The sequence below is a fragment of the Antrostomus carolinensis genome, unplaced genomic scaffold (assembly GCF_000700745.2).
Source record: "Antrostomus carolinensis isolate BGI_N321 unplaced genomic scaffold, ASM70074v2 scaffold1733, whole genome shotgun sequence".
Taxonomy (NCBI): Eukaryota; Metazoa; Chordata; class Aves; order Caprimulgiformes; family Caprimulgidae; genus Antrostomus; species Antrostomus carolinensis.
In genome coordinates this window covers 3,202-13,598 of record NW_010302890.1, presented here as the reverse complement: position 1 = coordinate 13,598, position 10,397 = coordinate 3,202, and the positions used below count along the sequence as shown (strand labels likewise).

General features: G+C 38.0%; 1 protein-coding gene across 1 annotated transcript; it reads left to right on the top strand.

Moving 5' to 3' along the window:
* Window positions 1-1,905: 1,905 nt before the first annotated feature.
* On the top strand, window positions 1,906-9,644 carry GPALPP1 (GPALPP motifs containing 1). The gene is made up of 5 exons (XM_010163893.2): window positions 1,906-2,019; window positions 5,967-6,101; window positions 6,351-6,515; window positions 6,932-7,030; window positions 9,312-9,644. The coding sequence occupies exons 2-5, from the start codon at window positions 6,009-6,011 to the stop codon at window positions 9,528-9,530; spliced, it is 576 nt and encodes a 191-aa protein (XP_010162195.1). The 5' UTR covers window positions 1,906-2,019; window positions 5,967-6,008; the 3' UTR covers window positions 9,531-9,644.
* Window positions 9,645-10,397: the final 753 nt, after the last annotated feature.

Sequence of the window (10,397 nt, the reverse complement as noted above, 5' to 3'; positions counted from 1 at the left end):
ACATTCTGTGATTCTGTGATATCAAGGTAACGAATAAAGGTTATCTTAAAAAAGTTTTGTGTTACACATCAGAGGAATGCTGAAATGGCCATCTTGAAACACGCATTAACAAGGACTCCAAGTCCAACAGCAGGAAAGCGTTCTTTGCCATACATGAAATCCAGTATTCCTTAAATGAAAGCTGAATTCATTATAAGTTCTGGGTAGTTTTTTGAATGTGTACAGATAGTTACCAGTGATGCCAACAGCAGCAAAATGCGTTCAACAAAGTTTTATTTAGAGTCTCTTCACCTGGTCAGAGAGCCTTTGGACACCTAGAAGACTGTCAAGAATCATGTTGGCTGTGTGCTGCTGAGGAGAGACCTGAGTAACAGGGTTATTCGTGTGGGGAAAAAAGCGTAGAGATGGAAAGCGTGGGAGGGATGAATATGGGAACCTGGATGAATATTTTTCTGTTCCTTGAAAAAGCCTTTGAGCTGTGCCAGAAGCAAGGCAGAGTATTTAAGATCTGCTCTTTTTCACAAGTTACACAGATACAGCCCACGACATAGATGTTCTTATGTATTTTAGGAGGCAGCTTTTATTATCATTTAGTTTAACTGTCTCTCCATGCAAAATAAAGGTACTTGTAAACTAAAATAAAATATTATTTTGGACCTATCTGTATAGGTTTGAATTCAATCTCTTTAAATTATACTGGGAATTTAAAATATGGTCCTAAAAAGAAAGCAGTCAGAAAGGAACAGAGGAAAATAAAAACTGTTTATTTTTTGCAGCAGCTAGGTGGGGGTGGAACTTCAAATTTAATCCAGACCTCTTGCCTGAGTTTGAAACCTCACCAGTGCCCTTTTCCTGGCCTGAGCTCACATTGATTGCTTGTGTCTGTCTATCTGTGGCTGGCTTTCTGGCAGTACTTTCTGCTTTTTATTTCCCTTCTTCAAACCCTGACAATGATATCACTACAGCAGGGCTGTATTGATTAGATTATGTGGGATTTAGTCGAAGACCATAATTAGCATAATTCAATTCCTGTTGTGTTACGTTTGATTGCCCTGAAGCTCAGAAACTGAACATCATAATAAATAAAGTCTCTGCTGATGCATTGTGAGGATAGTGTCACTTGGATAATTCTTCAGGTGATAATTGTTTGGGTTTTTAATTAGCTTTTATTAGCTTTAAAAAATATGCTGGTGGATTATTAAGAGGATCTTGCATACAAAAGTCGTTTCACTACTGCAGGCACAGTTTGTAGTACGCTTTGAACTGTTTTCACCACTGAAAGGAGATTCACCTTTCTGTTCCTGGAGACAGCTGAATTACTCTGCTTACGGAGCTGCTGCATAAAAACAAATCAGTGAAGTTACTTGGGAACACAAAACTTTTCTTCTCTTGTTCCCACTCCAAGGGAAAATAAACTTAAAATCAGAGCAGTTCACTGATTCTATTTATTGAAGGGCAGTAAATCTATGGGGTAAGGCAAGAACGAGCAAAATTAGCTTTGTTGCAAGAGAAAGAGTAGCATATATTTGACCTCCCACCTTTCATTGCTCTTTAATCTGGTGAAAGAAGCTAGGGAAGAAAAAAATTGATTTCCTTGACTACATACTTCAGCTTTTCTGGTTCTCTTGCATTCCAGCTATCTGCAGAGGTCCTCCTGGAAAACAGAGGAACTCTTCTTAGTCAGTTATTTCTATGGTGTGTGCATAGGGGGCACATGTGGCATGGGGAAGAAGGAGAATCACACTTCTCATCAACATTTTATTTTTATATTAATGTTACACTTTTTCCTGCAACAAACAGTGGAAGGCTGTCATTTAATGTGCTGTCTGTGTTAGCTATGTTACTTCCTTTCCCTCCCTGCCCCTCTTAACTGAAAACCAAGATTTCCTTTTCTTTTTTTTCCCCTTAAGGCCCATCATAGGTCCTGCATTACCACCTGGCTTTAGGAAACCTTCGCAAGACACTGGGAATAGCAGATGTTCCATAGGACCATCTGTTTCATCAGAATTCCCTACCCAGGTTTGTGAAAACAGAAGCCTTTTGTTTTAGCACAAGCTATCTGAAATGCTTAAACAAGTAAGATCATGAAGAAGTCTACTAGACATACTTTTCAGCATGACAGTTTAATTTTAGACCAGAAAATGTCTGGCATATTTTTGCCTGAGTCAAATACTGAAGCATAAATAAGCCTTAAAAAAGAAAAAGGCTGATCTGGTTTGTTGTGATTTTCCTGTTAGGCAGGTGATGGACTCACTAAACACAAGGGATCTGGGCATCCTAAACTGCAGTCACAGTAATCTTCCTAATGGCTTTCCATGTTTTCTTTTGGTGTGACATCCTTCACAAGTGAACATCTTGGCAAAGTTCAAATTTTTAAAGACATTAAAGAAGTGATGCAACCTGTTAGAGTTAAAATATTTACCTATCATTCAAGCTTTTACTATTTTGCTGATGGGGGGGCAAAATGATTGAATATTTCATGCGGGAACTCAATCATGGACTCTGCCACACGATCAATATGATCAAGCAAGAAGCCATTTATTTGTTCTAATACAGTTATATTTATACCCCAAAACTAATGAAATCACCCACACCCGTTAACATGTTCTTGGCTCTTCACTCGTAGCCCGAGCAGTTCACGTGCCCCTAATTGGCTGATGGACTTTGCCTGCATCCCTTCCTGTTTGCTTGCCAGGGTACATCTTTTGGATACATTTCAAGGTTCCTTTCTCAGGCCTTGTTGATGCAGGTGCTTCTCATATCTCCAGACATGTATCCCTTCAGTTCCCACAGTTCTCTCAGGGTATGCCAATACACGTTCTCACACTCCCCACAATTTCATATGTGTTCACCTCCTTAAAAATGTTTATTAGTAGATGTGTTGAATAAGTTTATCCAAAAGTTTATCAAAAAATGCAATCAAGAATGATGCTACAGTGTCTCTAATTGTTCTTATCAATAGCAAGATTATAGCTGTAACTGACAGTAAGGCAGAGCAGGACTGCGACACTGACACAATTTTTTGGTCCATGTTTTTTGACTGTTTTCATCAGCTTAGGTAAAAACTTGGTAGAAGTCCTGTAGTCTAATCCCTAGACGCAAAATAGTGCATATACTCCCAAAGAACATTCAGGAATAAAATGTGTGGTAAAATACAATTGCAAGTATGGGGATGATTCAGCTCCCTGAACGTGAGCCTCTGGGACCATTCTGAGGGATCTGAATTGTCTGCAGTGGGCTGGCAGGTAGGGAGCAGCACCTTGGAGAAGCTTGCATCCTTCTTAAGCAGCACCTCTTAAGCCAGACAGCGTGCCCTAAGACAGCAAAAATGGTGCTGGATACCAGTGTTTAGGCAATTGCATCTCGCTCATGCTATGATAAACTAAATATTAATTCCTTGTGAGAAGTAACAGTTCTTCTGTTTATTTCTAAAATACTTCCATTTTTAAGTTTAACTCCCAGACATTGTGGGACATGCTAGGAAGGAGTGAGACAAAGGCTGCTCTGGAACTTCACTTTTTGATTAGTGGTTGCGAAGTGTGTCATTCTCCAGCCTCCTACAGTGAGTGTTGTCATAATCCTTCGTGAAGAATGATTGTCTGACATTTTTAAAATACTCGTCATCTTATAACTCCAAATAACGATCAAGCAATTTATCATAATGACAAATCTCTTGAGGCAGGAATGTCAAAACTGGTCTGCTTATGTATTTTACAAACAAAAAAGTCTCTTTTCTCCTAAATAGATCTTCTAGCATCAGCTTTGTTACAGCTGTTACAGAACTTAGCTTATTTTTTTTCTCTTCCTTATAAAATTGTCTTTTTTTTTTTACATTTGAATATGATGAGTAATTTTTTATTTTGTTTTATTTTATTATTTTGTATTTTAGTACATCTTTAGAAGCAGCCTATTCCATGCTGACTGTTCATTTTATATTGATTTCCCCTTCAGACTCGAAGGTAGTATTATTTAATGTTTGTTTAATTTATCTTTTTGGAGGAAGGTGGTAATGGATTGAATTGAGCTCTAAGACTAATGAGAAAGGAAACGAGACAGACTTCTTCAATTAAAACTCAGCGTGGAGTTTGTCTTTCATCCTCAACTCCTTTACAATAGAATTTATTATGAAAGTTTTGTATCTTTGTATGTTTTGTTTGTACACAGAGAGAGGGAAGAGTTTTACTGTGTTGGTTTCTCATAATGGTTATTCCTCTTCCCCACAAGCTCCTTCTTTAAAAAAAAAAAAAAAAAAGAGAGAATACAGTCACTCCATTCTCTAAAAGCTGAAGCAGTATCACAGTGGTAGGTAATTAGTGAAAGCTTCACTATGTAAATGTTCTTGAAAAAAACAACAAGAGAAATTGGTGTTATCACTTTGCATTGATGGTGTCTGTAAATGACCAGCTATTTCTTACCCTGCTTAGTTTTTCAGATCTAGTTCATACAACTGGTCATACAGACATTAAATTTGCTAAGCCTCTTACTGCACCTTGTGGTCCACAGCTGTATGAAGGTGTGTCTTTTGCTACCTGAAGCTTGCCTTCCCTGCAGTTCATAGCTTTGCTGACTCCTAAAGCCAGACAGGGCCAGCTGGCTTGGAGCAGTGTCATTAAAGCACCCCAGCTTCTGTAGCAAATGGCACACGTAGGAGTCAAGTGGCTTATTTCACACCACCTGTCTTCCTTAGCCCAAATCCCTCTACAGCAGTGGGATGCCAGCTATGAGCAGCCTGAAGTCTTACACTTGATCTCAGTGTAGCAGAATGCCTTTCCTGCTCTCCTCCTCCTTTCACTCGTCCTCCAGTACACATGCTCCTATTAGGTGACTCTTCTAGTGAGGTTCTGTACTTCGTTCTTGTATTCTCCACTGGGTCATCTCTGTCTTGGACATACTATTTTATATAGGAGTCTCCTGATACTATTTTTTTCCACTGCTCGTCACTCTTGAACCCTTATCTTCTCTGATGGTGTCATATCTAGGTTCTAGGATGTCCATCTGGTAACCAAAATTTGACATGACAAAAACAAGCCATTCCCCTCCCACCACATTCTTCATCCTTCATTTGAGACTTCTTTGCCACCACTTTCTGTTCTCAAGTAATGCTCTGTGCTTCCTGAGTATACAGGAAGCACAGAGCTTCTTGTGGTCATCCTACTCCCATTGCTGTGTCGCCCACATTCAGGCTGCAGGTAAATCTTTTCACTGTTGTAGATATCGGGCATCTTATCTTTGCTTCCAGGGCACTGTGGTCTCCACATTTTCTGTCTAGTTCTGCCTCCATCCACATCTGTACTGTTTTAACTTGGAGGGACCTGTGAGCTTTCTGTACAACCCTTGTCACCCACAAAGATTATTATTAACATCTAGTCCCTTTCAGACTTAGTTTTTTGAGCCATTCTGCAAATAATTGTTTAGAATGCAATGTCAAAAGGTACTGAAGAAGTGAATGACAGAATCAAGAGATTAGACTGGCAGATACCTGTACACTAGCTTGCATGTTAATCTTTCTAGCAGAATCTGAGCTTGAGGCAGTTCTCTTTGCAATGTGAAATTGCAGTCCTAATTATGGAGATGCATCCAAATGTTGCTGGTGATGGTAAAGCCCAGAGTATCAAAGATGTGTGCTTGTGTTTCAGATTTATCTATGGCCACAGAGGCTACATGGTTGCGTGTAGAGCAACATAAAGTATCAGGACTTTGTGTATTGCCACTGTGTTTATAGCAGTTTTGCCTCAGACAAAAGATGAGGCTTTTGGAAACACGGAGGCTGAGTGTGCCTGTTAAAATGCTAGAACAGGTCTAAGCTGGAGTTTTCATCCAGGCTTTTGTTGCTTGTTGTCCAACTGGCAGACACATTGCATTAGGTTTACATGCTCTTCTAGACAAAAAACATTCTAATCCTATGAAGCTGAAATGTTTCTTGATGGTCTTCACTGTGGTTGATAGAAATGTTTTATTTTTGGAAGGTAACAGATAGTAGTGAGGAAGAAGACAATCTTATAGGCCCAATGCCTGCAAAAGGACCAGTGGAATCTGATGTGACTAAAGAATTTGAACGCAGAGCTCAGAGAATGAAGGAAAAACTTACTTCAGCAGACAGTGTAAGTTGGATTTCTTAATTTCTAATATTTTGCTGCTGGAGTGTGTTTGTGTTTTTCTTTGCCTATTTCTGTGTGAACCCAGTTGCAGTTCTGCTCAGGATGCTAAGTGTTTGCAATTGTTAAGACAAAGAAAAATCCATTATTTCTGCTGGAAGCTAAGAAAGAGATTCAGAAAGCAATTTTTAATAATGCTTTTTTTACTCTTCTCCCCCACCCCTCCACTTCCCACCCACTATTTCTTTTGTGAAGGATGAACCCAAGCAAATTACCAGGGAATTGTGGATGACAGAGCTTCCACCTGAATTGAAAAGCTTTGGATTTGGCCCAAGAACATTCAAGAGAAGAGCTGATGACAAATCAGGTGATAGATCTATTTGGACAGATACTCCAGCAGACAGAGAGAGAAAAGCCAAGGTGAGCATTTATTCATTCATATACTCCTGCAGACAGTATGTATGTTGTTGATAATCTGTGAGAACAAAGTAAAGATACCCTGAGCTGTTAAATGAAATTTTTTTTCCAGATTTTTCTTTCAAAACTTAGTAATTCAGGCTTAAAGATAAGGGCAAGGAACTAACGATTTTAAGTAACATTGCTATTCATTTATTCCATCGCCCTTCTGCAGTAGTCAGGGACTCTGTCAGCTCATTGAATTTCCAGTTACAGTGTGTCCAGTTTCTTCTTTTATCGAGCTGAGCAAAAGATACCTGCTGGCCTCTGTGGTGGGTGGCCTCTACCTTTCAGATTTAGTTAAAGTCAATATAGATTTCCTTGCTTTTTACTTCAGACATTCTGATTACTATAGTGTGTGATTTGCTTCTACTCATCAGGAAAGAGAAGAGGCAAAAAAGTCAACCAGTAAGGATAATGAAGAAATTGTATTATCTGGGAGAGACAAGAGACTTGTTGAGCAGGTGACTTCATACAATGTAAGTGTAATAGCAAAATACTTCCTCTTTCTGCATTTCCTTTAATTCTTCATTCTTTTCTTCTTTCTAGCAGTTCTTATTTCTAGTGGTGCTGGTTTCCATGGTGATGCCACTACAGTCTTCCCTTTTAGTGCCCAAACCTACTGCTGTTTAAGTCATTAGAGCGTTTGCCATTGACTTCAACAAGAGCGGAATTGGGTCCTCAAGCTGCTGCTGAAAACAATGTGAGAGAACTGGGGTTTCTGTGTATCATCTCAGTTTTAGGTGTTTTCTTTAAATCATCCTCACATCAGGACCTGGTTGCTGGGAGTAGACAACCTTAATTTGAATATTAGCTTGCTTCTCTGAATTACCAACATCCCAAGAATAAAACAGTAGTAAAGATTTAACTTTTAGGGCAAAAGAGCTTTAACCCAAGAGAAGCTCGATGGACTAAGCAGATCAATACATTTAATTACACTGTGTAATTACATTAATTGCTCATTACAACAGCGTTATTACATGAAGTTTTCCTCAATCTCTGCAGAAGCAGGTAATTTTTGCAGACAGATGTTGATTACTAGACATCTCAACTCCATGTCAAATTTTCTCTCATTGTTCTTTCTGCCAGCCCTGTCCACCAGCGTATATGGACTGCTGCCTGCCTCGCAGATGTTCGTTCTAATTCTTCCCTGATTTATGGCCAGAAGTCTTATGGAAGGCACTCTGGTCTCTCGAGAGTATAATTAACTTGAGAATTGCAGCCTTGGCTTATATTGTGTGATTGAAGTTTATCTGACACTTTTAATAATTTATTTCTAGTTCATTAAATCACATGTGTCTCTTGACTTGGAGGCTTACAAATCCGGAGCTATTAGCATACTGTCTTAAATTTCTTCTGTATTAGCTGTTCCTACTGTCATTATGAATATAGTAGAATAATTGTCATTTAAAACTACGAGGTTTGCTCTGTACCATTGCCAGAATAAAATATATATAGGCCTTAACTGTTTCTAAGGTTAACAGAGTTCTCTCAAAAAAAAATTGAGGAAGGCATCTTGTTTAAGAACAATGTTTCTTGGGTTGGTTTGTTGCTTGTTTTGGGATTTTTTTAATAATTTTTTTCTGATTTTCAGGCATTTTGTTTTTCCTTTTAAAGATTTTTTTTTCTCTATTCTTTCCATTTTCTTTCTCCACTGACCTTTATCAAGGATACTTTCGTAGAATAGGAGCTTTAATTCTTAAAAATAGTTTCTTACAGTTAATTCTTTCAGTGTTGATGCCATATACATGTTCTGGTGCAATTCTGTCAACACTGACACAGTTACACCATGAATAAGTATTGCTCATTTTCTGTTTTACATGAGAATAATTTCTTATGTCATATCTGAATTATTATTTGTATGTGTGATGAAGTGTTTGCACATGGAGTGAGGGAAAATTAACCTTGGGAATAAAGATCTCATGTTCCTAGACATGAGAAAGCAGAGCTGCTCATCTTTTACTCTTTCTGAGGAGAGAGTTGGTTTGGACTGGTCTTTTGGCTGATTTGTAAAGGTTTGAGAATCTGAGTAATTGACTACTGAGAGGTACACAAATACACTTGACCTGAGTAAAGGAGGGGCCGAATAGTCTTGTGAGAACTGATCCTGCTCCCATGTGAAATCAGCAAAAGTTTCACCTTGTATTTGGGCTGGATCGTGCTCTTTAATAAATGCAACTAAAGTTCTTGACTTGGTGAAACAACATGCTCTAGTTCAGACCTGTGACTTTGTCCTGTGGGCTTGGAACAGATGATTCAAGTACTGAAAAGTTAAGAGCACACATTAAAAACAGAATAGTGCACGAGAGTAAGACAGAAAGGGTATCTAGCTTGTTCCTGCCCCTCGCAGTGACCAAAACCAGATGCTTAGGGGAAGTGTATAAGAAACTGGGCCTGTACTTTGAGATGCTTCTCTTCACATGTTGTCTTCATTTCTCTCTGCTAATAATGGCAGAGCAACTTTTATGTTTCTTCTGTATTATTTTTATAAATTATCTCCAGTGTCTGCAGAGATTCAGCAACATTATGGGAATCTTTTAACATCAGTGAATTATTAGGATTTTACTCAGTGTAGACAAGGTTACACACGCTTTCTGCTCTGTGTATGCTAAATTTATCATTCTGTTTTCCAGTTACTAAGCTTTCTTCTTTTTCTGGAATTCTTAATTTCCTAATTCCAAATCTTTCCATTTAGATTTTCTGTACATTGTTAATATTTTATAATACTTTATTTCCTCCTCCTTCTTCTCATTTTTCCAGGAGTCAAAGAGGTCAGAATCTCTCATGGATATACATCAGAAAAAGCTAAAGAGCAAAGCGTCTGAAGAAAAGAACAAACCTCAAGAGCGAAGGCCATTTGACCGAGACCAGGATCTCAAAGTCAATCGATTTGATGAAGCACAAAAGAAAGCTCTTATAAGAAAATCCAGAGATCTGAATACTAAATTTGAGCACAGTAAAAGCAATATGTTTTTATAACATAAAAGCATTAAGCTTTTTTGAAGTGAAGTCAATTACATTTTGACTACTTAATTTTTTAAGTATTTTTATGTAAATATTTTTATGCAGAATAAATATCCCGATGTTTAACTATTTTTCCTTGTCTGTAAATACTCTGTTAGGGAGGATCACCTCTACTGAAACTAAACTGGTAAACTGGAAAATCCTGGTATTAAAAAAACAACAAAAAAAAAAAGTAAATTTGCTACTTTAAAACATTGCTGTGTATATATATTTATTTTTGTAAGCATAAAATAATTAATTAAAATAGGTATTATTTTAAGGAGCTTTAGAATTGATCTCGCAATGGAGTTGGCAGTATCCCCCTTTCTTCTGTCATGCTTAGGATATTCTTGCTGAGCCTGACCTGAAGGCCATGGAAACCCCTTCAGGCTTGTGGGCAGGATGGAGTTGACTGGAGTTGACTGAGTACTCCAGTACTCCAGTACTTGACTGGAGTTCCTGCTGGGGAGTGTAAGCTCAAATGGCAGCTTTGGTGTCTGCCCAGCGCTTTTATTTCTGTGATTCTGTGTCTGTACGTAAATACAGGTTTCTATATATGCAGTATAATTTCTGTACTAGAGCGGGAAGAGCTAGTGGTAGCAGAAGTAATAAAACTTCAAGATTTACAGCTTTAATTATAAAATGGAAGTATATAAGAATGGAAAATCTAATTTGAGTTTCAATTTGGAGGGCTTATAATGAGAAAATTAATCTTTTTTTCAGCAAATACAATGTGAAAACCAAACCAAAATAAAGCTTATTTTGTCAGTTAACTTGCAGAGCAGAACAGCTCTTTGGTATCAAAAAGGAAATAAATCTGACATTTAAAAAATCTACATTCCT

What these genes read in the sequence shown, in the direction of transcription:
- GPALPP1 (XM_010163893.2), top strand. Translation starts at nt 6,009, where the DNA reads ATGCCTGCAAAAGGACCAGTGGAATCTGATGTGACTAAAGAATTTGAA. An exon ending in AACTTACTTCAGCAGACAGT is followed by an intron (nt 6,102 to 6,350) that starts GTAAGTTGGATT and finishes TCTTTTGTGAAG; the next exon opens with GATGAACCCAAGCAAATTAC. An exon ending in ACAGAGAGAGAAAAGCCAAG is followed by an intron (nt 6,516 to 6,931) that starts GTGAGCATTTAT and finishes TCTACTCATCAG; the next exon opens with GAAAGAGAAGAGGCAAAAAA.